Genomic DNA, 27,269 nt, shown 5'->3' on the forward strand with positions numbered 1-27,269 from the left:
AACCTCCATCTAGACCAGACAGCAGGCGATCAGACAGCCTGCTTGTGCACAACTGTGGCTGAGAATGTGACTTGCTTGGAGATCCTATCAGACACCCTGGTACTCCATTTGTTCTACAACGCCAGGCCTTCTGCACAACAGGGGAACTGTAAAGTGAAATAAATCTGCCTCCAAGCTGCAGTGGGAAACCACATCCCTAACAGAACCTTCCAGATCATGCTAGGGCAAGGCCCCTAACACAGCACTCAGAACTCATATGCCCTCATGCATTCATTCACTGCCTTTGGTGGAGTAGGGCTGGTTCTGCTCTTCCTATTTCCCACCCTCCATCCCCCCCTCAAAATAAAAGTCTGCAGAAATCTTCAGATACCCACAGGCATCTCTCATCAAACTCTGTCATCCCCCACCCATCCATCCAGCTGCTACCTTGGCACCAAGTCTCACAGGATTAACTGCAGGGAACCAGGAGCCCAGCTGCATGCAGGCTTTGCAAAAACATTTTGAATACTTGAGATCTGCCAAATACTTGGTTAAAGTATGATATCCTTTAATTTCTTGGGCCGTGTGTATTTTAAGTGAAATGCAATCCATATGCCTGTGATTCATTTAAATGTGACTGAGCCAAGCAAGGTCTGCTAAGGGCACTGGGACGCCAGCTAAGCTTTTCCCAGTGTCTCTTTGACCCAGGAAACTGACTTTTTCCAACTACCAATGAAATTTCTGACCAGACAGGCCAAAGAGAGGTGTCCTCGACCCTAAAATGTTGAAATCTGTCCCCATCTGAATATTTCTACAAGAACTCCATGTAATAAAAATGTGGGAATGAGAGGCAGTAAGTAATTCGAGTTGTCTGTTGAAGAAAATCCTCTGCCTGATGATTCTGCAGGCTCTGTTCCTCTATCATAAAACAATCCAACCAGGGCCAACCGGAAAAGAGAGAGAGTTAGAAAGCTGATAACAAATGGCTGCTAGCTGGTGTGGTGGTGGCTCACGCTTCTAATCAAGCAGCGACAGAGGATTGACATGAATTTGGTAATATCCTGAGCTATAGTGTAAGACGTAGTCTTTAAGAAAAGAAAGGAAGGAAAGAAGGCAGGCAGGCAGGAAGGAAGGAAGGAAGGAAAGAAAGAAAGAAAAGACACAGAAAAACAAAACAATGCCAAATGACAATTTTCTAGGCTGACTCTAAAGTTTCAGGACAATAAAGTCAATCTCCTTTCCTATAATACCTGAGCCAAGAAGAAAGCGTATTGTCAAAAGTCATAGTGGATATTAAGAATCCTAAAACTCTAATCCATTGAAAGCTATAATGGGTATTTAAACCCCTAAAGCTCAAAAATGCCCAAGTTTTACCTTAATAATGACAGCATAAAATAACACAAATGTCCATTTATCCATTTCTATTGATGAGCCTTGTACCTGGAGATTAAAGGATGTCACTCTTTTTTTTCCAGATGGCCTTGAACTCACAAAGATCCTCCTGCCTTGGCAGGGATTAAAGGCAAAGGTGTGGGCCATCACTGCCTGACTATCACACACCTTTTTTTTTTTTTTTTTTGAGATAGGATTTCTCTGTGTAGACCTGGCTAGCCTTAGAACTCATGGAGATCTGCCTGCCTCTGCCTCCCGAGTTCTAGGATTACAGGTGTGCACCACCAAACCGGCTTCACACATCTAAATGTCACTATGGTTTGGAGTCAAGGTGGGAGAGTACCCTCAAGAGAGGAGCCTCAGGTTGTGACAAGGGATAAGTGGAGAAAATAGCATGGCCACAGGTCCACTGTTTCTCATTTGTTTGTTTGTTTGTTTGTTTTTGAGAGGGTCTCATATTCCAGTTGCCCTCAAACTCAAAGTGTAGGTGAGGATGACATTGAACTGCTGACCCTCCCTCCTCCACCTCTGGAATGCTGGGATTTCAGGGATGCAGCACCATGGCCAGTTTATAGCCTGCGAGGCAAGTCCTTGAACTGAACGCCATCCCCAGTCCTCCCTTGTTTTTGAAGGTGACCCTTCAAAAGTTTGTCTGTTGGTTCAGAAGCTCGGTCTTAGAATCAGGTTGAACAAGTCAGCAGAGAACCACAGAGGGAAGAAAGCGAGGGCCCGCAGCTCCCTAGAGAAGTCTGCCTCCTATGAGACAAACTTCGGCACAAGGAAAGTCCATGTAATTGTACAACACATAAGGTTGAACACAGCCCCTAGGTTAATGGCAGTCCTCAGAACAGGGAGTAAGTCACAGAGAAAAAAATATTATGGATATATGCCACCAAATTACAGGCTGTGAGAAACAACCTGTAATTTCCACCCTGCAATTCCCCTCCTGTTCTTTCTGCTGCCTGAACCAGTGAGACCTAAGCTAACAACTGACCAACTTCAAGGACATGGTTTGAGCCAGGGCCTCTCATCATCCTCCTGCCCACTGTTTGGGGGGAGGGGGAGAGGGACAGGGGACCTCCTGAAGCAGGAACTTCACATTTCCACTCACACAGTGTCCTTTCAATAGATAGTACAAGAAGACTCTTGAAGTCCAACTCAAACAAAAACCTTATTTTGCCAAAGAAAAGGCCGAGGCTCAGGAGGGTGGGCTGGTGTGTCCATCAGCTCCACGTCATCTCTCTGAGCTCAGCGCTGTGTCCACCAGACCGGATGACTGTCTCCTGACAACGATGCAACATTCCCAAAGTGTGCAGAGTGTGAAAGTTAGATGTTACAGTTAATAACATCATAATACTCTCCTGAGACACAGCAGGACAGTTTTCATGATATTCAGGTGTGTATTAAAAAATTTAACAGTATAGTGTAAGTAGTTAGAGGCTGGAGACACGGCTCAGAGGTTAAGAGCATTGGGTTCTTCCAGAGAACTCAGGAGCGCCCACACGGCAGTTCACAACCACCTGTAACTCCAATTCCAGGAGATCCGATAACACTGAGGGTACCAGGCATGCACACGGTACTCATACATACATGCAGACAAAACACCCACTCACATAAAACAACAAGAAATATTTTTTTAGAATCTCCTTTTTTTTTTTTGTCTTCCCCAGCTACCCTAAAAGTCTGTATCAGCTTCCCTGTGACTGCACGTGACAGTCACCACGTTCTCATAGGCACAGGAAAGGTCTAGAAAATCCCTACCAGTCAGCAGTGAATGCTCCCTGTGAGTCAGAAACCCTCACCTCTCTGTTTACTTGGCACTGCTATGTGTTTTACAATGCACATGTCCCGCTTGTGCAATTTGCAAACTGGAGCAAGAAATAATAGCTGCCCTTTGCTGAGTGTGTGACACGAGCGAGACACTGGGTTTAGGTCCTTGACACACACCGCAGCATCTCAGCCTCCTCGTGGTTCTGTGACGCAGGACTGTGATTACAGTCCTGGGTGAAGAACGGGCCGAGACTTCAAGAGAACATGTAGCTGCTAAATGGTGATGACAGCTTCTCAGTGTAAGACCCAACGTGAAGCCACGTGCTCATCTTTTCACAGGTGTCATTTCTTTCTCTGCCAGCACTCCACAGAAAAACAAAACAACAACAAAAACAAAAACGGAAGGCTGTGACCAGACACAGGGTTGGCACTAGCTTACCCTAAGCTGCTTCAAAGTGGAGAAAATGTTGCCCAGGCTGCTGACTCTGCTGAAGCTCCGCCTGCCACGTCCCATCTCCTGGCCCCTCCCCCTGCTCCTCAGTCCTCACCATTCTTGGCGATGATCTCTCCATGTGTGAATTCCATTAAAGGCCCGCTCATTGCTATTTCGGGCTGTGATTTAGCTTGAGGACTTTGATTTGATGGGAAAAAGCCAGACACCTCAGAGTGATGAAAAACAAATTTCAATATCCTTCCCCTTACCTTTGTCCCAGAAGCCTCGTTCATGGCTCCTGGGAGGCCAGAGGATTCAGTGTTTGGGCAGACATAAAGAAGTGGAAGAGGGATGCTGAATCTTTCACAGTCCACAGGACCTCTGAACTTGACTGCCCCCCCACCCCGGCAACCACTCCCTCAGCTGTCATCACACCTCACCCCTTCAAGTCTCCCCTCAAATTCCCCAAGGTCATTCCTGACCACTGTTCATCAACAGGAGCTCCCTCCCCCTGCTCTTCCTGAGCCCAGTGTTTTGCTTCCTGTATACAGTCCTTATTATCTGATACACTGTACACCAACTGTTCACTTAATTGTTTTCCCTCTCACCGCAACAAGAGCTCCGCACTGGCAGAACTCTTTTTCCCACAGTCCATCACCCAAGTCCCTACACCAATGCACAGAACATCACAGGTGAAAACAGGTGGGCAGCAAGCGGAAGACTCTACCAAAATAGGGCAGGGACAGGGCTTGGGAAGCGTCTGAGCACAAGGCCTAGATTTCTTAGCTACCACTGGAAGAAAGAAATGTTAGTGCAACAACCTGAAAACTTGGAAGAAAAACAAAAAACAAAAAACAAAAACCTCAGCCCGGAGCTGTTTTGAATCTGGGCTTGCTGGCACTATGAATGAAAGGGCTTGGGGGGGTGGGGGGTGGGAGTTTAAACACACCAGGAAGTTGTGTGCGGTTGGAGTGGATTCAGCTCTAACACGTGCGCAAAAACAAAAAGCCCGGTTTGGATGAAAATAGCAGGAAGTCCTTCCCCAGGGACACCTGGTGAGATCATGGTGCTTGGCTCTGCTGTTTCCATTCTGGTCAAGTCTCCAGCCCCTCTGGTGGACTCAGGGAGGCCAGGAGCCATATCTAGACCCACAGGCCTCACTGGGAGTGGCAGGCCAGGCGCAAACAAGAGACTGCACCCGTAAGAAACCCCAAGCACTTCAGGAGTATTAAAACTCACAGCAGGGCCTGCTCAGGAAATCCATGCCTTCCAGGGTTCAATCCTAGAACCTAAGTAAAAAAGCCAGGTACTTGTAATCTCAGGGATGAGGAAGGACAGACAGGCATCTGGGGCTCTTTAACCAGCCAGACTAGCCAAATGAGTTTGTTTCAGAATAAGGTAGGCAGCATTCCTGAGGGATGAGAGCTAAGGCTGCCCCTTGACCTCTGCTTGCTCACATGTGCTCACACACACACATACAAATTTTAGGAGGTGGTTGTTCATGCCTTTAATTCCAGCACTCGGGAAGCAGAGGCAGGCAGATCTTTGTGAGCTCAAGGCCAGCCTGGTCTACAAATCGAGTTCCAGGCCAGCCAGGGCTACACAGAGAAACCCTGTCTCAAAAATTATTTAATTAGTTGGTTAATTAATTAATTAATTAAAAAATAACTCACCGTACCTTACAACTTCTTGTGCTCACATTATATGCTTTGGCCACTCCATCCATGCCTCACAACCACCCCATGAGGCAGCCATTACTAATCTCCTCTTAGATTTCAACAGCTTGCCTGGGTCACGTGTTACAACTCCAGATCCAAGTCAAGAATACAACCGATTTCTGTTTTCCCTCCTCATATACTTGCTAGGTGACTTAGGCAAATGCCTCTCTCTTTCTGAGTTGAAATTTCTAGACTTGGACAGGAGGCTGCAGCATTCAGTAGTCTCTAAAGCACCTCATTTTGTGGTGACCCCCAACCATAAAATTATTTTATTACTACTTTGTAAATGTAATCATACTACTGTTATGAATTGTAAAGTAAATAACTGTGCTTTTTGATGGTCTTAGGCATAAAAGGGTCAGGCAACCCCCAAAGAGGTATCGACCCACAGATTGAGAACCACCCTAATAACTCTTCCTATTCTAACTTCTTGTGATTTCTGCAGAAGTTCCAACACAGAAGAAAAAGGACAAGGACCCAAGGGTCCCTGCTTGGCTCATCCAGCTAAGGATTTGCTCCTGACAGTATCATCAGTTCAGCTGACTGGAGGGAGATTAAGGGTAGGAGGTTCATGCAGGTGGCAATCAGGAGCACTGAATCAGCTACTCAGCAGAGCCAGCGAGGCACCAAAGCAGATCCTTAAGAGAGGCCAAGCACAAACCACCCCTGCCTGGGCCTTGTAGGAGAGAAGCCCTGGCAAGGAGGCACATCCCACTATAGGTAGCCAGCCGGGTAGGCCTAGCCCGGAGACTATAAAAGGAAAGAGACACTCCAGCAAACCAGCAAAAGGCTGGTTTTGCTCTGGGGGAAAGGAGTCAACCTGGCAGTGACACTCATCTTTTTGGTGTGCTGAAAGCCAGTGTCCCAGAGGCAGAAGGAAGAGGGGGACAGAGCTCTGTGTTATGTAGTAATTTCCTCCACGATCAACCCCAGCTCTTTAAGTCACAGCTTCTGCTGGACGCTCGTTAAACTCGGGAATTAGGCAACTCAAGGCTTCAAGGAAGTTCCTGAAAATGACCAGAATCACTAGGTCCCTCCCCCCTCAACAGTATATAAGCAGTAAGGACTACCGCCCTCCCAGAAGTTCAGCCCAGCCCAGCCACCTGGACCAGACTCAGACCGCCTGAGCTCCCTGCAAGCCATACAGAGAACTCCAGGCTTCCAATTTTCATGAGCTGTTACCCAAGATGGGTGGGCCTTGGTGATATTGCTGTCTTTTGTATCACTTCCGTGCCTCTAGGTAACCCTTGCCCCCCTTACTGTAAGTAACCCCAATAAAAATTACTGGTCCACTAAGTTGGACCACCTTGCTTTGGTCTGTCATTGGTAAGCAGATGTTTGTTCTTCTCTCTCCAAGAATAGTGTCACAAAACACCCTGTCCCTCTACAAGTGGGTATGTTCCTATTTCACCGCACTGGGGATCCTTCTCTGCAAGGGTCCAAAGAGCCCAAATTTGGAATAAACCCTTCTTCTCCCTTTAGACCCAAGCCAAGCAGCCATTCCCACCCTTTGGGATGTGGAAGGCCTTGCTCTAGCCCTTTCTTGGCAGGGAGGCTTTCATTACTCATCAGCTTCCAGGGTGTTTCGGAGGCTGCCAAGAGCACACGGGCAGCTCTCCAAACCAAGCATCCTTATCTACAACGTGGACGTGGACGATGAAAGTGGGACCACTGGTGGGGAAATTATAAAAGCTTTCAGAGTCCCTGGCCAAGCAGGAAGAGCTCTGGGAAGCCAGGTGGAGTGGGGCTGAAGGCAGAATGGGCAAATCAATCGATGGACACCATCAGGCAGTGTTTTCTATTCATCCCTTCATCCATGAATCGAGACAGTTATGCCGGAAGGCAGATCAATGTGCAGATTTTTTCTGAACTAGGCCACCGCCCAGCCTGAATGAGGTTAGGGAAAAGCTGGACCCATGGAAGGCAGGAGGCTTCAAGCAACACACTTCTCAGCAGAATCTTGGGTAGATGAAAGAATCAGGGTCAAAGGTGCCAGATCCCTGCCCAGCCTGCTACTTTTCCCTGTCTCCCTCTAATCGCCTTCACTTCCTGCCATACACTGGGCTGGAGCTGGGACTGCAGCTGCTTCCAGTCCCTTCCCGCCCTCACACTCACACACCACACACACACACACACACACACACACACACACACACACACACGCCAGCAGTGAACTCCACGAAGCACCGGAAATACAGTCTAAGGAAATCCAAGCAGGATGTGAAACATCCTGGCCATCTCCCAGCAGCCAAGAGACCAAGGAAAAGCTCTATCTTGACAAGACGTCCCACAAAGGGACCAAGGATGGTGAGTGAGCACAAGGGCCATGCCACTTTCTTTCCAACTGTGACACCTGCATCATACTGGCACTGAGTTAGTGAGTTAACTGTTCTGTGTCAGACAAAAGAAGGGAGAAGTCCACTTACTCATTCTTCTCCAGGTCCAGGATCAGCTCTCGCCCTTCAGCCGTGACCCTGAGCTCCGCTGTGAGTGGATGCTAAAAACAACAATGAAAAGGATGTCAGTTCCTGGAAGCAGGGACTCAGGCTCCCAGGGCTCCACAGTGGACCTGACACAACGCCAGCCCAGGGATCCTCCGGAAGCCAGTGAGGAAAGGTCATTAGCCTTGAAGTGACCTCAGCCTCAAAACAACGTGACTCTTCTCCATCTGCTTTCTCCCAAGAAGCAAAGGAGAGAAACTCAAGCTGAGGCCCAAGGCTGAACAGGTGCGTACAGCCTTGTGAATTCACTCCCAACCGGGAGTAAATTCCTTGGAGAGTCAGACCTCGGATTGGGGTGCTGTGGTTGTGTTACCAAGCCTCCCTACAACCATGTTTCCTCTTTCCTGACGTGGGCTGGTAATAACCAACCTTCAAGGAGCCTTAGGGACCAGATGAGAAAATGAATGTAAATGAATGTAAATGGTGCCTAGTTCAAAGGCAGCTCTCACTCTCTCTTAAAGTGGCTATCATCTTCGAAAAGAAGGCTGAGTTCTTTTATATTTTGTTTTATTTTATTTGGCCTTCAATTTGGAAACCCTAATCACCTCAGGGGCAACAACAAAAAGCACTACAAATTAGGGTTTTATAAGTCCAGGATCAGGTGTGTTTCACACATTAACAATTTGCCAATGGCCCAACACACCATGTACCCAGCACAGATCACCTAAGACATGGGAATGGCCAACAGGCATGAGGATGTGCTGAACGTCATGGGTAAACTCTCTCCTCTCCCCATGAAAGAAAGAAAGAAAGAAAAAGAGAAGGAAGAAAACAACATTAAGAAATAGGATATCCTAAACAAAATCAAAAGTCATGAAGATCATCTAAAACAGTAAATTACAATGCTGTGAAGTGGGCACCTTCGGAATCTAGGACTGAGAATTTGAACTGAAACCAACTGTCTGAAAAATAATTTGACAATATAGACCAAGAGTTTTTCTTATTTTGTTTTGTTGATCTTTCAAGACAGGGTTTCTTTGTGTAGCTTTGGCTGTCCTAGACTCACTTTGTAGACTCACTTTGTAGACCAAGCTGGCCTCAAACTCAGAGTTCTAGGATCAAAGGCATGTACCCCTACCGCCCAGCTTGGACTAAGAGTTTTAAATCTTTAAACTAACACAGCAATATAAGATTGTCTGAGGGACTGAAGAGATGGCTCGGTGGTTAAGAGCACTGGCTGCTCTTCTCTAGAAGACCCAGATTCTATTCCCAGCACCCACAAAGTGACTCTCAAGGGCCGGGCATGGTGGCACACCCCTGTAATCCCAGCACTCAGGAGGCGGAAGCTGGCAGATCTCTGTGAGTTTGAGGCCAGCCTGGTCTAAAAAGTGAGTCCAGGACAGCCAGGGCTACACAGAGAAACCCTGTCTCAGAAAAAAAAAAATGACTAAAGAAAAAAAAAGATTGTCTGAAGCTGAGTCCAGGACAGCCAAAGCTACACAAAGAAACCCATGTCTTGAAAAGCCAAAAAAATTAAAATAAAAAAGACTGTCTAAAATGAACCAACAATACTCACTACTTCCATTTTTTTAAATCTTTTACCATGTATGTGTATACTGCATGCATGTGTGTGTGAGAACCCCCAGCCCAATTACATTCCCTTCTTAATTCCTGCTCCTCCAGTTTCCAAGTAGGACCTAGGCTTCAGACTCTCAGACCACAAAGGCCTCTGATGAGATCTGAACATTCCAATCAAGTACCTTGTGCATTGCCTAATTAATCCTGTTGCCTCATCTTAAGAGCGGACATTTGAAACCCAGGCAGCAGGGAGACAGATGGGGTGACCATGCACTTTCACTAAGACACTCATTTCCCAGATTCTAAAGCACTGATTGAGCACATGGCCGGTGCTCACTGTTGCCCATTTGTGGGTTTGCCCTGGGGACATCTGGAGTGACAGCCCTGCCCAGTCACATTGAGAATCAAGGACACACGGTCCCAGTGGCCATCTGAGGGCATGGCAACAGAACTCCAGCAAGTCCTTACCCAAGAGGCAGGCACCCATGTGACATCCCAAACACAAAAAGAATGTTGGCACGGTGCAAGTGATACCCTGTGCCCCCTACGGAGGCACAACCTGCCACATGAGAACTAAACTTTATTTTTATGTAGGTAATCCAAAAATACTTCTGTTTCTGGAGGTTCAAAATCGGATGGTCCCTGTTTCCAGGGAACAGTTCAAGCAAAACAATGAAACTGCATTTCACAGCTCTATGAAGCTTCTGTGTCCAGCTCTACGACAGACGGCTTGCCTCCTGGAACTCCAACACTGCCTGAGAAAGAGATAACATTACACCTCCTGGGAAGCATGGGAAGGTGGCCGACTGTTCGCACTTTCTTGAAAGAAGGACCCAAACAAAGAAGGACCTTTCTGTCTAAAGGAAAATTAAACAGATCTCCAGCTACATACCATCTGACAAGCTTGTCCTGTATATATGCACTGTCCATAATCTCTATTAGAGTTCAGTAATGCCTAACAAACCAACAAATTAGTCAATGCAAGTAACATACAATCATCTCTTCTCTCTCTCTCTGTCTCTCATTCAACAAATATTTATGGTGCCAGGCACTGGGCTGACAATGTCTACAGAATACAATAAGCCACGTTCTGGGCAGACAATGGCTAAGAACAAAGACAGGATCTTGTCCTCTACTTTGTTTCTCAGGTCCTTCCTGAGGATGCCCAGCGTCCAACATCTGGAAGGAACAAAGGAGCCTCTATAAAAAGTATCCATCCATTCTTCTGCACTAATGGTGGTGGATGAAATATCCAAGACCTGCCTGAGAATGGCCATCCATTAATTTGTCTAACTTTTCCTAAAGCTATTTTCAGCCTTTCCAAGTTTAGGATGAAATGAGTTCATGCTTTTTTTTTTTGTCTTTGCTTTTAGGGTAAGATGTCCTGTAATTTCTCTGTAAGTTCCCTCACTAAGCCCAAGCTTCCAAGCTGAGGGCCATGTCTGTATGACTCCACAGTAACTTAAGGAATTCTGGGCGTTTCTCATCTGTTTATCTTTCCAGATTCCAAGGCCACAATTGTCTGAAGTCTTTCCTGACCCTTCTTTTCCCTGCATTAATCTTGCTCCTATCTGTTGCCCAATAAATCACAGGCCATTTGGCTCTTAAGAGATCATAGAAACCAGTCCTTCAAAGTGGGCATGGTAGCATATCTCTGCAATCCCAGCACTAGGAAGGCAAAGGGGAGGAGGGGTCTCAAGTTAGAGGCCAGAGCAGGACATGTAGCACGACCCTGACAAAAAAGAAAGTCAGCACAACTCTGTTCCTCTTTATTCCCGCTAAAACCGATTTTATAAATGAGGAAGCAAAAGTAAAGCAGAAGGTCATAGAGCAGGTTGCCGTCACGCAACAATCCTATTTCCCTTTCCCTTTCTATCATCCCTAACTCAGAATGAGAATCAAGGACACCCCGAATATGGGTTCTCTCTATGGAAGAGAAAACCGTTCTCCGCCATGTCCCAACTGTCTTGGTAACACCTGTGCATTCGGCTAGTGTTCTGGCCCAAGGGACCAGTAGGCTATTTTGAGATATATAACCTAATCCTAGCTCCCTATCTTGCCTCTTGCTTAAAAACAAAAATCAACCGGGTGAAGTGGCACACGCTGTAATCTCGGCATTTGAGAAGCAGAGGCAGGAAGGTAGAGAAACTACAGGTCAGCCTAAGGTACAACCAAAGAATGTCTCAGAAGAGAACGGGGCATGACACCTAATGGCGCCCTGGTATATGCCTGTAATCCTAGATCCCAGTGATGGAGACAGGAGTTTGACGTCATTCAGCTATACAGCGAGTTAGAGGCCAACCTAGGGCTACAGGAGATCCTGCCTTTAGGAATCAAAAAGACAGAAACATAATCAAAACAAAAGTTCCAGTCAAGATCTGTGACAAAAATCACATTTGCACTCAATCTGTGTTAATATTTTTTAAAGATTTATTGTTTTTTGTGTACATGAGTATTTTGCCTGCCGGGTATCTCCTAGAACTGGATTTACATATGGTTGTGAGCCACCATGTGGGTGCTTGGAACTGAACCCCAGTCCTCTTCAAGAACACCAAGGGCTCTTAACTGCTGAGCCATCTCTCCAGCCCCAATTTGTGTCGGTATTAATACTGAGAGTTTTCGTTTCCTCAACTAGAAGGACTTGGGAATGCTCTATGAGTTGGTCATATAGTGAAGGAAAGTCCCCACTAAAATATCCCAAGTTTGGCACATTAAGAGGTTAGGGCCAGAAGCAGAAGTGGGGACCAGTGGGGACACTTGGGAGCCCCAGGCCTCAGGAAGGGAACTCTTGCTTCTCCAATGGAGGAGCTTAAGCATCTTACCTTTCCCCTCTCAGGGCTTTCTGAAGTCCGCCACTGAGGTATTATGAGTTCATGCTGTAGCTGGGGGTCTTCTTCTTCACTGCCTCCTGCCAACAGAAGATGGAATAATCATAAGAATCCCAGACCTCCACACCCCGAGGCACTCAAGAGAAGGGGTGTTGCTTGGAAGCTGAAGTGCTGCCTCAGGCTTCTGAGGCCACCATTGCTGCCTGGAAAGTGTTCCAACAGAGGTGTCAGAAGACCTGCTGAGCTCTACTGTGCCTTGGTGACAAAGTGATAAAGACAAGGCAAACAAGGTCTGTGTCCCTGGCAAGAGACAGGAAATGAACAGACATTCTCAGGTGGCGCTTAACTGCCCTGGAGAAAAATAAGATCAGGCCACAGGATAAAAAGACACTTAGCAGGGTGCCTGTTTTAAACCTAAGGCACCAGAGGAAGACGGTTGTGCAAAAATCTGCAGGAAAAGCATAGAGTGCCATATGCAGAAATGGGCTTGGCCTCACTAAAGAACAAGTAGGAAAAGGAAATAGTCTAGGAAGTCGGCGGACATGGGTAAAGGTGCTAAGCAAGGAAGGGTAAATAGTCTAGTAAATCAGGGGATGTTGGTAAGAAATGTGCTAAGTGTTAGACGCCCATGAGTGCAAGAACGCAACGGCAGGAAGATGGTCTGGATTTCATTATGACTAGACTCGGAAGGTTCTGGGTGTCTTGAAGAAAATGCAAGAGCAATATGATCTGTATGAGTTTTGTTTTGTTTTGAAAAATGACTCTGCCTGCTGGGTGGAGAATGGAGAATGGGGGAAGGGTTCGGGAACAGAGCAGAAGCAGCAGGGTGGGCAGGGCTGGAGGTGCACAGGAGCCCTGGTGGGAGACAAAGGTGGCTCTGACTTGGATAGCATCGTGGACAGGGATGAAGTACCGAGATCCTGGCTATAATCAGAAGGCTGGACTCATGTTTGTCACCACTGAACTTTAATTTTTCTCTTTGAAGATAACACTCACCTCCCTGAGAGGTCTTACAGAGCCACAGGTTAAGAATAAAGGTGAAGTTGACCATTCCCCAACCCCCCCCACACACACACACACTCACACTAACCAGCAAACCATCAGCATTAGCTTGCAAGTCTTTAGCCTTTGCTTGACCTTCTCACTGGAGAGTCTGCACTGTATTTCACTTCCTAGTCTCCAACCTTCTCACCTCCAGTTTCCCTTTTCCTCACTACCCTTGGAGGTAGGCACTGAGTTCCCAAGAAAAGAAGCTGGAAACCACAGCACAGCCATGTTCAAGAATGGGAGATCGCAACATTTGAGAACTTCCTGGTTCCTAAGCAAAGTCAGTCTCTGAAATAGGGTACATCCAAAGAATCCCAGGGATGTCTCAGAGGACTCCAATGTTCTGTTCCTTCTAACCCAACCACAGTATTCGAATTAGTGATACAAAAGATGGCTGTGCTGGACATTGAGGCCCATATCAGTAATTCCAGCAAGACTAGGCATTCCGAGGCCATCTTGGCTATATAGTGAGTGTGAAGACAGCCCAGGGCTACATAGCATCCTGTCTCCAAGAAGAAAGTTATAGGTAGCTGGAGTGGTTGGATTACTATTGGCTAAACTTCTTTTTAAATGGCTACTATTTGCACTCAAAAGTATTCTTTAAAAAAAAAATCTCATTGTTTTCACTTACACTGGTAGAAATCAGAAGAGAGAGATGCATTGCCATATTTACCCAATACAGTCCGAGCTCTTCACCCTATGATACTATGCTAGCTGCTTAACATTCAAAAGAGAACAAGTCAGCCATGGTCCCTGCTGTAAGGGCTGATAAACCTGGACTGTTAAACAAAAGGGTCTGTCTGGTGTCTAAGACAATGGCTAAAGGTCTCAGGATCCGGAGCAGTTCTGCAAGCAATCTCAAGTCTAAACAAACTCAAACAAGCTTAAGAACCCAGTGCAGCCTGAGAAGGGTTGCTCACAACTTTGGGGGGAAAATCAAGAGGCACGTGGGATCATCTTTTCAGCGTCAGACCTGGAGCTGAAACAAAGGGATGGTTTCAATGGTATCTCTGGCTTTCTTATTTGCCTGTGGGGGAAGGCTTCTGTTCCGTGAAGTTTAACATTAACTTTAGACCTGTGACGGACAAAGCTTCAAGCAACCTCAGGAGAGTGGAGAGATCACCAACAATTATGTGAGTTCTCTGTCTCAGCCAAGGGACTTCGCCGCACCAATCCCCTCCATCGGCCAGGGTTCTGCTAAGGCTTTTTAACCAGCTTTAGCAGCTGCTTCTGCCACCTCCTAACTGAAGAAAAAAATCTTTGTCTCATTTATGTGAGAGCCAGGAATTGACTCTGAGGAAAGTATATATTTCTGTGGTCTCTTGGTAGAACTTATAGTCATTGAAATCATAGTTTTGGAAGACGTGATGGTTTGGGAAGTACCTTTAGAATGTGTTGTGTGTGGTATGTTTCCAAAATTCATCAGGATATAGTCATAGAAGACGGGAATGGGGGGAGCAAAATATTAATAGCAACAGCTCATTTGGGGATCAAAGGTCATTTCACTACTCGTAGATTTTTATTTCCTTCCAGGTCTACAGCAACTCTGCCTCACTGAGTGTCTCAGGGGTCCCAGGATCCAGTGAAACGTGCTTTCCTTGCCTTTCTTCTGTGTGCATGTTAGGCTGGAAAAATCAGACTTGAACAGGACCTGGCTCCCTCTTCTTCAAGAAACCCCAAGCCCCAACAAAAGAAAGAACCACCTTCTTCCTCTGTGAAGTCCCGTGTGCCTCAGTTTCCCTTTTGGTACAAGAGCTTTGAAAAAAGACTTCACCTGCTGGCTGGAGCACAGGGTGGGGAGGACCTTCAGATCAGGTTCTCGAAAGGGTGGAGGTTTACAGCCTGCCCAGCCCCGTACTCAGGGCTTGATTTGAAAACGCTGACAGTTGGTACAGCAAGCACCCCTCTGGAGTCAGCCCAGCCCTCCAGCCGCTGCAGAGCTAAAGCTAAAGCTCTGGCGGATCAACATGACAGAAGCCAGGCATTGCCCCTCCGGGACCGTCCCTTCCGCAAAATCCTATGAGAGCCTCTGAAGGATGCGGCCCAGGAGGGAGTGGTGTCTGGGAAAAAGAGTTGTGAGAAACAGACATTATCCAGTGTCCAAACTGGAACTGCAGAGAGCCCATCCCATTTTCTTCGCAGATGGGGAAACTGGGGCCAAAAGGAGGCAGGCATTGAGCGAGATGGAAAGAGAGCCCCTGTTTCCAGTGTCAGGAGGTCTTCAGTGTGGGGTGTACCTATACATATCAATTTTCTCGGTAGTAAACTTCAACTTACTATCTTCATAATAATGGGTGCGCGTCGTCCTTTTATCGTCTTTCAGTGGGGTCGCTGCCAACGCAGGGATGCTAAGTGTACAGCCAGAGACACCCAGTAAACCACCCTACCTTAATCTCTTGGAGGCATTTGAGTTTTCTACCCCACTGGCATGCCCTCACACTCCCCCCTCCCCGGCAAGATCCAGGGAGTGGCACCCCCATCGATTGTGCATAGGATGCTTGGAGTGCTCCTCTGGGGATGCTCTGAGGTTGCTAGAGCAGCGGGCGCAAAATAGCGGAGATGAGCAAGCGTGAGAAAACAGAGCAAAGACCGGGAGGGCAGCGGAAAGAGAAGCTCAAAGGAGGAAAACTGGAAAGAGATGGAGAAAGGAAGGCAAGCAGCGAGAGGATCCACTGCTTTGACTGCTCAGTGCGAGCACCAGGTCCACGGCTGGGCTCACAGGATGAGAACAAAGCCTGGGCTCTTAGGCTTGAGGGTGGAGGTACTCACGCCCCGGGGAGTGGCAGAGCGCGCAGGGATAGAGGTCATAGAGCTCCAGGCCTGCAAGAGCGACTCCCAGACCCCCGGGGCCACCCCCCAACACACACAGCCACCCCACGACTCTGCTGCGCGCTGCCACTTACTTGTGGTCCATCCCGGCTCGCACGCCGCCAGCGGCCAGCGTAGCTGCAGAGCGAGAGCCAGCAAGCAGAACCGGGCGGCGCCCGCGCGCCCGGGCATGATAGCGGTGGCCCTCTCACTGTCCGCAGTCACACGTCCCCTGCCATCGCCTGCCCCCGGCCTAACGGCGGCGGCGGAGGTTTTCAAGCAACCGCTGGCCTAAAAGCCACCCAGCCTACAGCCCAGACGCTCCGCCCCCAGCCCCTCAGGGCTCAGCCTGGAGATGGAGGAGGGGAGGCGCCACGCGGAGGGGTGAGGGTGGAGGGACCGGACAGCTGTAGGAGGAGCAAGCTAAGACCCCTGGGATCACCACTGACTCAGGTGAAGGGAATCCAGGGGAAGGGATGATCCTCATTTCTGGAGTAATCTACCACACTTGAGGCCTGGGGAGATTACAGGGTTGGGATTGAAAGGGTTAATTCAGACCCACTTCTGTTGCTAGTTTACTCTGTCCCGCTTTGTGCTAAGAGCTTTGGGCGACTCCGACCAACACCTTCCAGCGCTGCCTCCCAGGGTTGGCCACTCTTGGAGTCAGGCTCTGAAAGAGTTAATTCCAAGGCAAAGAAATAAGTGCTAAAAGGAGTTGTTTTCTTATCAGTACTCCAATCTGGGCCTTTAGTCCAGTCCTTCTTACTAGGGGGGAGGGGCGGGAGGAGGGGTGGTTGAGGATCCAGCATCCCAAGAGGACAGGACTGTATTCCAGAAGAGCAGAAACGGAATGCCAGGCCTAACAGCCTCGACATAGTTACAGAGGAGGGAAGCCCTGGGCTGTATGGGGGCGGGGGGAGGGCGGCAGGAGGGAGCAGGAGTTGGGATGGGTTTAGGGTTTGGGATGGAATGGAAGATGGAAACTGTGAATAATTGAATGTCGCTAAGACAATTACAGTAGCAAACACCTAGGACTTCCTTTTATTGACATTCCCCAGGTGTTAGGACCCCTGATACATGATCTTGTAATGAATCCCGCTGCAGACTGGAGATAGATCTCAGCTGGTGACTAGTCCTCGACTCACGAAGCCCTCCGTTCCATTCCCAGCACCTTGTAATTCCAGTAGCGAGGTGCACCACTCTAATCCCAGCATTCAGCGGGTGGAAGCACGAGGTTCAAAAGTTCAAGGTTATTCTTTGCTACATGGTGCTTTTGAGGCCAGTCTGGACTGCGCTTCGAGACAACGTGTAGAATAACAATGATCATTAGCCTGACCATCTGGAAGGGGTCTGTATGAGCATTATCTCTGTCATCTTCTCTCCCGGGAGGGCACCAGACCTGCAAAAAGTTAAGTCCGTTACCCGAAGTCGCACGGCTAATGTCAGGGTTTCAATTCCAGTCCGCATCTGCAATTCTACAAAGCCTGATGCAACCAACGTGCCTTGTTCGCCGAACGATGAGCAGAAACAGTGTCAATCAGGAGTAATCTGTATAAGATTGCTTAGCAAACATTTCAATGGGAGGTTCTGGAAGCTGAGCCTGGAGCCTGCACTTGTCAGTTCCTTCCCCCCCGCCCCCCCCCCCCAACCTCTGGGCCAAGCTAGATAGCATAACTGAAGGCGTCAGGCTTGGGACTCTCTAGATGATGCAGGGGTGGGTGAGCAAGGCTGTCGCTGTAGGGGGTGCGGATGAGACCATCCTTACCATCCGCCGCGGACAGGAACTGGAAAGAACTCTCTCCATCTGCTGTGATGGAAGAGCAGATAGCGGCTCAGAGGTGGTGTGACTAGTGCGAGGCGTTAGAGAGTCATCTGTCCTGGAAGCTGGAATTTCAAGCCCCACATGTCACCGGGTCAGCTCCTGATAAGTTTTCCAGCCGTTTGTAAACATCTGTGTCTCCACCTGGCCCCATCCCTGTATGCAGGGAGAGCAAGCTCTGCTGTCTCTCTCTTCTGAGGATGCCAAAGCTATGTGAGAAGCCATCCTCACGGACCCATTTAACCTTATTATCTCCTTGTGGGCACCATCTCCACATACAGTCACACCGGGGCTAGGGTTCCAACATATGAATGGGTGGGAGGAGGGAAATTTAGTCCGGCCTCCAGGTCAGCTGGAACAACAGGGTCACCCTTCAACTCCACAGCTCTCTGTCAGAGCCAGAGTGTGGCTGCAGAAGAAGAGGTCCCTGTCTTCTAAAACACAACTGCCCTGGGGTTGTGGTGCAAGGCCTGATCAAGACTGAAGTGTCTTTAGGAACATTCTCCCATGTTTTCAAGGAGGAGCAGGTAGCTGACTGCCTTTCTTTATCTCCTGACTGGATCCTGAGATCCCTTCTGTGTTCTCAGCATCTGTGAAACTGACTGAGAGAGAGTTGTACAGCTACAGTCCCTCAAGTTCTCTCTACCATGGTGCTCATTATAATACAAAGAAGAGGCTGAGAATGAGCCAGAGCAGCAAGTTCAGGTTCTTACTACAATTCCTTTCCTTTGTCTCTTCCTGAAAATGTCTCTTCCTGTGTCTCCATCTTGCACTTAAACAAGCAACATAGGGAAACCAGGATGCTCCACCCAGGAGGCTCCACAGCCAAGCACATACCTGCTATGTCCCCACTGAAGGTCCATGTGTTTGGAAGGCTTGTCCCCAGCGTCTGGCACCCTCTAGAGGTTAGCAGCATGAGGCTACTAACCTCATTATGGGTTCATCTTTCTGAATGGGAGGTCCGCCCTTCTTAGAGGAAGTAAGCCCAGGGGGACCTGCCTTTGAAGGCTATCTTCTCCATCCTGACCTCCCTCTCCACTTTCTGGCTGCCAGAAGGCGAGACCCTCCTTCGTTCCCCCACGCTCCCTCCATAATTCTGTCCTGCTATAGTGCTGAGTGAAATGAAGCCAAGTGACCATGGAAAGAAACCAGGGGTCCAAATAATTCTTTCCTCCTTTTTGTTGTTTCTTTGAGGGAATTTTCTTATGGCAACGCAACGCTAGCACAGTACCCAAGTGTGTTCTTTGCAGTCTCTACTTTGCACAGAACACTACAGCCCAGTTCATAACATGTTGCCGGTTGCCAACACTGATTGGATGGATGGATGGATGGATGGATGGATGGATGGATGGATGGATGGATGGATGGAAACAGTCAAGGTTGGCTTTAAACTCATGCAGAAGAAGAGGTCCCTGTCTTCTAAAACACAACTGCCCTGGGGTTGTGGTGCAAGGCCTGATCAAGACTGAAGTGTCTTTAGGAACATTCTCCCATGTTTTCAAGGAGGAGCAGGTAGCTGACTGCCTTTCTTTATCTCCTGACTGGATCCTGAGATCCCTTCTGTGTTCTCAGCATCTGTGAAACTGACTGAGAGAGAGTTGTACAGCTACAGTCCCTCTGCCTCAGTCTTTGGAATGCTTGGGATTATAGGCATGAGCTATCACACTTATTACCATTAATGCTTATATTTTTATCAGCTCATGTACATGATAATATAAGCGGTTTCTGAAACTAAGACACTTTTGACTCATTCTTTTCTGACTGAGCCCTTGCTAGAATCGCCTAACCTTTGCATTTCTGCACGCCTCAAGGCATACTCGGCTCTTTATAAATGTGTTCCTCGCAGCTCTCGAAGCCTCTACCCATTTCTCGGCTCCAGAGTCAGCACCACATTGTTAAAGGGGCACTCAGCTTACCAGCACCTAAATCTGCATTACTTTTGGAAGGGTGCTATACCAAAATAGATCCGTGCCTTTTGCAGCGCAATTTACTGTCTCTATCAACATGCCAACGGGGCTGGTTTCTGGTTAGACCTCTTCAGCCTGTGGATGGCAACCATCTTTCAATGTCTTGTATTTATGTCCTCATCTCCCAACAGGCATGGGAGTTGGGGGGTGTGAAGGAGGGGGACTCTGATGTTTCTCTTCTTACAAGAAGATAAGTCTTGTCATACATGGAGAAAATTCCATTTCCTGACACTGGTTTGCTGCATATTTCATGAACACGTGCCCTTTAGATACTTAGAGCAGAAGGGGTTGTGCAAGGTGGTCCAGCAGGTTAAGGCACTGACCTCCAAGCCTGGAGAGCTGAGTTTCCAAGGACCTACAAAGTAAAAGGAGAAAACTGACTCTGTCATGTTGTCCTACACACACACAAACAGTGGCATATATAGCACACACACACACTAATAAAGTTTTTTAAACATAATTTGTTTAAGAATTAAACATTGAGAGAAGAAGGCTGTGAGGAACTGGCCAAGCAGGCAGGTTCTTACAGTAGTAACCTGGTACCAAGTTCCTAAGATCATATGTGCTTGAGAGACTGAAGCCAAGTACAATATGAGGTCACTTTTTCTCTCCCTTTGCAACATCTAAGGCAGTTCTCGCTGGACACAGCATAAATTGAAGAATCTGAGTCCCAAGACAGACCTCAGAGTTCCTTGGAGAAACTTTCTCTCTAGTTTCTGAGGTGCTGTTATGAGTGATTAATCAAAACAAACAAAAAAAAATACATAGCCTGAGTTAGCAAAATATGATTCTTTCATTTACTGTTAGCAATGAGATTGTCAACACGATGGCTGCTGTTTAGAAAAAGAAATGTATTGAGAAATGCAAAAGAGTAGATGAAAAATGTGGAGAAACACACAGTGTTCCTAGAAAGGAAAAGTTTTATTTTCTGAAACAGGGTCTCATTAGCCCAGGCTGACCTCAAACTTGCTAAGTAGTTGAAGATGGCCTTAAACTTCTGATCCTCAACCCTCTACCCCCACTACTGCGCTTATTTAGTGTCAGGGATTGAACCCAGGACTTCGTGTATGCTAGGCAAGCTCTCTCCTACCTAAACTGCATTCCTAATTTCCCTCTTAACTCTTTGTTATGAAAGATATTTAAACAAACAGAAGAGCTGAAGAAAAAAAAAAATAGTATAAGGGGCTAGGGAAGCTGCTCAATGAGGAAAAGCCTTTGCTCTGTGAGCACGAGGACCTGGGTTCAAATCCCTGAGCAGGAGAACTGGAGAGACCACCTCCAGTTAAGAACACTTCTTCAGAGTGCAATTCCTGAGTTCTACAGGCTTGTTAACTGTAGCTCCAGTTACAGGGCATCTGACGCCCTCTTGTGGCCTCCACAAGCACCTGCCCATTCTTGCCATTTTCCCACCAACACATATACATAACAATTTTTAAATTCTTAAAGAAAGAAAAAAAAAAAAGCCAGGCATAGCTGCACATGTCAGTGCTGGTGTTAGCAGGAGCGTGGAGACAGGTAGGTTCCTGAAGCTCACTGGCCAGCCAGCACAGTCACAGTTCAGTGAGAAACCCTCTCTTAAAAGAATAGAGGAAAATGGTTGACCCCCTCCTCTAGTCTACCCATGGGCATGTGCACACACACAAACACGCAGACACCACAAAATAAGTAAACAAACAATAGTACCACAAACACCACTGCACCCACCATCTGCGTACAACAATTGCTCAATTAAAAAAGAAAAGCTAAACTGAGAAGTAGCTCAAAGGAGAGAATGCAATGGTTAGCGTAGAAGCTCAGAGCCAGGGTTGTGCCTTTTAGAGGCATCCTGGGCCACGCTGACACAGGTACAGCCATTGACTTGAAACTTCTGCGCCTGGAAGACCACCTATTTGTGAAGAATGTATGGCTGGAGCTGGAGAGAGGGCCGAGGGTTAAGAGCATTGACTGCTCTTGCAGAGGACCTGGGTTCAATGCCCAGCACCCACATTACGGCTCACAGTCATCTGTTGGAAGGGATCCTACGCCCTCTTCTGGCCTCCAGGTACACGGGGCTTCTGATGTTTCATACATGCATTATGAGATACATCTGGTTCGCATACATACTGCAGGCGAAACACCCAGTGCACATAAGAATATAAAATTTAAAAACTGGATATTCTTTATATTAAGAGAGAGAGAGAGAGAGAGAGAGAGAGAGAGAGAGAGAGAATGTATGTATGTATGTGCTATTTATCAGGAACACCACTTCTCCATGTAATCTTTGAAATATTTGTGACATTTAGTAATTATATTTCTGGGAAATGATCCTAAAAACAACATACTCTGCAGTTCCCTCACAGATTTATAGGCTAACATGCTCATAGTGGGTTATTTATAATAGCAAAAATATTGGAAACAACCTAAAGGTCCAACCGTGAAGGAAGATGTCATAAATTACATAATTTCCAGATGATGGATCATTACACAGCTGCTTGAAATGTTGAGGCTTTACGCCCTGATGTTCAGGAAGAGAAAATGAAAGATCCAAAATTACATCCAAGCAGAATCTCAGCTATGCAAGAGAACATTTTTCGAAAGGCCGGAAAGAAGTGTGCTCAGGTGTTGGCAGCAGCCCGTGTGGCGAAAGTGGAAGCTAGTGTTCTGTTCTTTGTTGTTTTGTTTTTAAATTTTATATGTATGAGTGCTCTATCTACATGTACACCTGCACACCAGAAAGGGGAATCAGATCACATTATAGATGGTTGTGAGCCACCATGCTGGGAATTGAACTCAGGACCTCTGGAAGAGGAGCCCATGTTCTTAACCGCTGAGCTGTCTCTCTCCTTAACTTTTGTGGTTGTTGTTGTTTTTAAGTCTCTCTCTCTCTCTCTCTCTCTCTCTCTCTCTCTCTCTCTCTAACTGTCCCACAGTTCTTGAGTTTTCTATTTTGAAATTCTGTCCGTCACTGCCTTTCACTGGACTCAGCCATTGGAGGATGACTTTGAACTTTGCATCCTCCCCCTCCACATCCTGAGTGCTGCGATTACAGCTGGAAACCACCACACCTGGCTTATGGGGTGCTGGGGATGGAACCCAGGGCTTAGCACATTCTGGGGAACCCCTGAACCAATTGAATTACATCCCGTGCCCAGTCTTTCACTCTTTGGATTTCTATATTTATATTCACATCGACTATCTGTTTTTGTCTATTACCTACTTTTCCCTGTAAAGTCTCTTGCATGGTAACAGACTTTTGAAATTCTGATATGAAAAACCCAGATCCTTACCCATTTGATTTTAGTCTCTTCAAACTGGGCTTTCTCTTAGTATGTTTTTGTTTTACTTTATTTTTTGAGACAGGTCTCGTGTAGCTCATGCTGGCATCAAACCTGATGGATAATCAGGGATGATTTTGGACTCTGATCTTCATCCTTCCCATGTTAGCATCACATATGTGCACCCACACACCTGGCCTTAGCTTGTGATTTATTGAAAGGAGAACATGATATGCAACATAAAAGGAACTGCGGGCAGCCAGGCAGTGTTGGAACACGCCTTTAATCCTAGCACCTGGCAGGTAGATCTCTGTGAGTCCCAGGACAGCCAAGATTACACAGAGAAACCCTGTCTTGAAAAACCAAAACAGCAACAACAAAAACCCCACAAAAACAAACAAACAAACCAGAACCCTGCAGGGATGCAGGGAATAGACCTTTAGTTCCATCAAATCAAGACGCGAGGCACAGGAAGCACTCTGTTGTCCTGAGTAGTCCCGATCTCAGAGGTGCCTGTGCCAGTGGGCCGTGTGACCTTTGCTGGTGCCTCCGTGCACTGTCCACCTGTAGGCAGAACGGGATGGCAGCAGGGAGCCAGGACTGTGTATTTCCCTTCCCCTGGGTGGAAGACTAGAGGGAGCAGGAGTTCTTACCTCCCTCTTCCAGTAGAAGCTCTAATAACTAACACCCTGGCAGGTTAGTTTCTGATAAAGGCATTTTTTTTTGCGGGGGCAGGCCTCATTACCAAATATTTGGGTCTATTCCAAAATAGTTCTTTTCTTCCCCTCCTTCTAAAGCACGAGAGGGTTTTTCCCCGACACTCATTGTGGAGAACCTGGAATAGTTCCTGGAAGTAAAGGTCCTAGGCATGTGGGACTCCCTATGACCTGGGCCCTCGTGAGTTTTCAGCTGTCAGAGGTACCCACAGAGCTCCCGAACTCATCAATTACAGTTCACATTCTGTAACCCCAGCACTCAATCCAGGAGGTTTCTGCTCCAGTATGTTGTGACAGTGTATCAGATCTGCTTGGCTCTCTCTACGCTTTATCACATGAGATCACTGCTCTGATGGACAGAAGAGTGAGTTTTCAGCTTGCTGGTCACTTGTAAGGATGAAGTGGACACTCCTAAACTCTTACATGCCAGCCTGGAAGCAGAAAGTCAAGGACTGTAAGCAGATAGTGATGTAAGATGGACCTTGGGCTTCCGGTAGCTGTTTCCCTTCTCCACTCACCCAGCAGTGGCCCTCCTTCAGGCATTTTTCCCCCCTCTGTCCTGGTAAGTCTTCAGATGACCTCAACCTTTTACATAAACATTTCTTTATGATGTCTTATTTGATCCTTCTGAAAAGCTATGGTGAGGTGGGTATTGGGATCCCATTTCAGTGAAGAGGCATTCCAAGGAGGGTAATGGCTTCTCTAAAGTCATGTGGCCGTGACTTTCATGATACCCAAGGAAGTGATAAGAAAAACTCTCAGTGGGTCCCTGCACACGCTGAGGTGGAGGTTCATGTCTCAGAGCCGAAACCTTTGCACTGTGGTCACATCTAAGGGCGTCTGAAGCCACAAATTGTTCGTTGATCTATAACGAAGTACTTTTGATCTGCCCACATTCTGGAATTAGAGGCACATACCGTCACACCTGACCTCAATGATATCTTGAAAAAGGAAACTGTTTTACAAAGAACAGAGGCACAGAGCTAGGAAGTATCCAGTGTTTGGGAAAAGGCAAGTGTTGCCTTCAGACCAGAGGAAGGTTGTGAGCTACGGTAATAGAAGACCAAAGTTAACTAATGCAATATTTAAAACACAGAGCAAAATAAAAAAGTACCTTTTGTGCATGGTACCTCCCCTCCTGGGCAGCAGGTCACATCAAGATGAAGCTGAATATCTCCTTCCCAGCCACTCGCTCGTGGAAGTGGACAGTGAATGCCCCCTTCGGACTTTCTGTGAGAGTTGCCTGGCTGTAGAAGTAGCTGCTAGGGCTCTGGGTGAAGAGTGGAATGACTGTGTAGTCCAGTTTAGCACTGTGACTGACAAACAAGGTTTTGCCTCGAAGCAAGGGCTCTTGTCCCATGTAGACCGCACCTTCCTAATGCTGTGACCCTTTTCCATACAGTTCCTCGTGTTGTGGTGACCGTAACATTATTTTCATTGATATTTCAAAACTGTAACTTCGCTACCATTATGAATTGTAATGTAAGTATTTTGGGGGATAGATTGTTGCCGAAGAGGATATTGATAGCCACAGGCCGAGAACCACTGATACGGACCAAGCAGAACTGGAGGGAAGAAGCACAAGTCTATTCATTCGCAAGCACAAGATTGCCGATCTGCATGTTCTCAGCTGATTTGTTGTAAGGTGAGAAAGATGTCCCTGGATTGACAGATGCTGCTGGGCTTCGGTGGTTGGTGTCCAGGATCTGAAAGTTTCCAAGAAGATGATGTCCACCAAATGACTGACCCAACCTGAGACCCGTCCCATGGGATAGAGCCAACCCCTGACACTATTCATGATGCCCTGCTATGCTTGCAGACAGGGGCCTAGCATAACTGTCTTCTGACAGGCTTCATCCAGCATCTGATGGACACAGATGCAGACACACAGCCAAACAATAGACCGAGCTCGGGGAGTTTTGTGGAAGAATGGGAAGGAAGGATTGAGGGAGGCCGAGGGGTCAAGGACACCACAAGACCTACAGAGTAAACTAAATGGATGCACAGAGGCTCACAGAGACTGATGCACCAACTAAAGAACATGCCTGCCTGAGCTGCACCTATGTATACATATGTATAGGCCCCCATACATATATAGCAGATGGGCAGCTTGGTCATCATGTGGGTCCCTAACAACAGGAGTAAGGCTTGTCTCCGATTGTGTTGCCTGGCTTTAGAGCCCTTTGCCCTAGCTTGTCTGTCTTGTCTGTCTTCAGCGGGAGAGGATGTACTTTGCCTTGCTGCAACTTGATGCGCCAAGGTGTGTTAGTATCCATGGAGAGCCTCACCTTCCCCAAGAGGAAGGGGGGTGGGAGGCACTAGGGCAGGACTGGGAGGAGAGGAAGGAGTGAGCTGAAATCAGGCTGCGAAGTGACTAGATAGATAGATAGATAGATAGATGGAGGGTTAGGAGGATTTCCATTGATGTGTTGTCAGAAAGCCCTTAAATAAAGAAGGTAAGAAGCCCAGGACCAAAGCACCCAAGTTTCAGCTTCTTGTTACTCCACGTATCCTGCAACACAAAAACCAACTATTTAGCTTAAGAAACAATGCACTGAGGATGGACATCAGAAGAAGAAAACAGGAAACAACCTAGGAACCTGCTACAGAGGGCCTCTGAAAGCCAGAAGAAGAAAACAGGAAACAACCTAGGAACCTGCCACAGAGGGCCTCTGAAAGCCTCTGCCATGCAGACTGTGAAAGCAGATACTGAGCCTGATGGCCAACTGACGGGCAGAGTGAATGGAATTTTATGTAAGAAGTGGGAAATAGCAAGAGCTGGAGAGGACAGGAACTCCACAAGGAGAGCAACAGAACCAGAAAATTTGAACACAGGGAACTTCCCAGAGACTCATACTCCAACCAAGGACTATTCATGGAGATAACCTAGAACCCCTGCACAGATGTAGCCCATGGCAGTTCAGTGTCCAAATGGGTTACATAGTAATGGGAAGAGGGACTGCCTCTGACATAATCTGATTGGCCTGCTCTTTGATCACCTCCCCCTGACGGGGGAGCAGCCTTACCAGGCCACAGAAGATGACAATGCAGCCACTTCTGATGAGAACTGATAGACTAAGATCAGAAAGAAGGAGAGAAGACCTCCCCTATCAGTGGACTTGGGGAGGAACATGCATGCAGAAAGGGGAGGTAGGGTGAGATCGGGAGGGGAGGAGGGAGGCACTTATGGGGGGATACAAAATGAATAAAGTGTAATTAATAAAAGTTAAATAAAAAATTTAAAAAAAAGAAACAATGCACTAAGGAAAAACAAGGATGGGTGCAGAGAGAGGTGCTAGGCAGGAGACAGAAATGGTTGGAATCCCTGGTAAGGATCTTGTGCTTCAACAAGGGGTGTCAATAGCTCCATTTCCTATATGTAGCTATTTCCATACTTCTCTGCTCAATTTGTTGTCATGGCTGTGGTCTAAGGTCCTCTCTACAACTCCTAGAGATGGGGGGATCATGTTATGACTAGACAAGGATATCCTATAACATTACTTCAACCATGTCTTTCCT

General features: G+C 47.3%; 1 protein-coding gene across 1 annotated transcript in view; it reads right to left on the reverse strand.

Annotated features, from left to right (window-relative positions):
• Adam19 (ADAM metallopeptidase domain 19) overlaps positions 1-16,331 on the reverse strand; it is an 87,516-nt gene extending 71,185 nt beyond the window's left edge. Inside the window, exons 1-3 of the mRNA XM_060363808.1 lie at positions 16,090-16,331; positions 12,134-12,219; positions 7,719-7,789 (exon numbers count right to left, since the gene is read on the reverse strand). Coding sequence (XP_060219791.1) covers positions 7,719-7,789; positions 12,134-12,219; positions 16,090-16,186 — 254 coding nt within the window. The 5' untranslated portion in view covers positions 16,187-16,331. The remainder of the gene's footprint in view (positions 1-7,718; positions 7,790-12,133; positions 12,220-16,089) is intronic.
• Between the last annotated feature and the right edge of the window lie 10,938 nt (positions 16,332-27,269).

This window comes from Meriones unguiculatus, chromosome 11 (genome assembly GCF_030254825.1).
Source record: "Meriones unguiculatus strain TT.TT164.6M chromosome 11, Bangor_MerUng_6.1, whole genome shotgun sequence".
NCBI lineage: Eukaryota > Metazoa > Chordata > Mammalia > Rodentia > Muridae > Meriones > Meriones unguiculatus.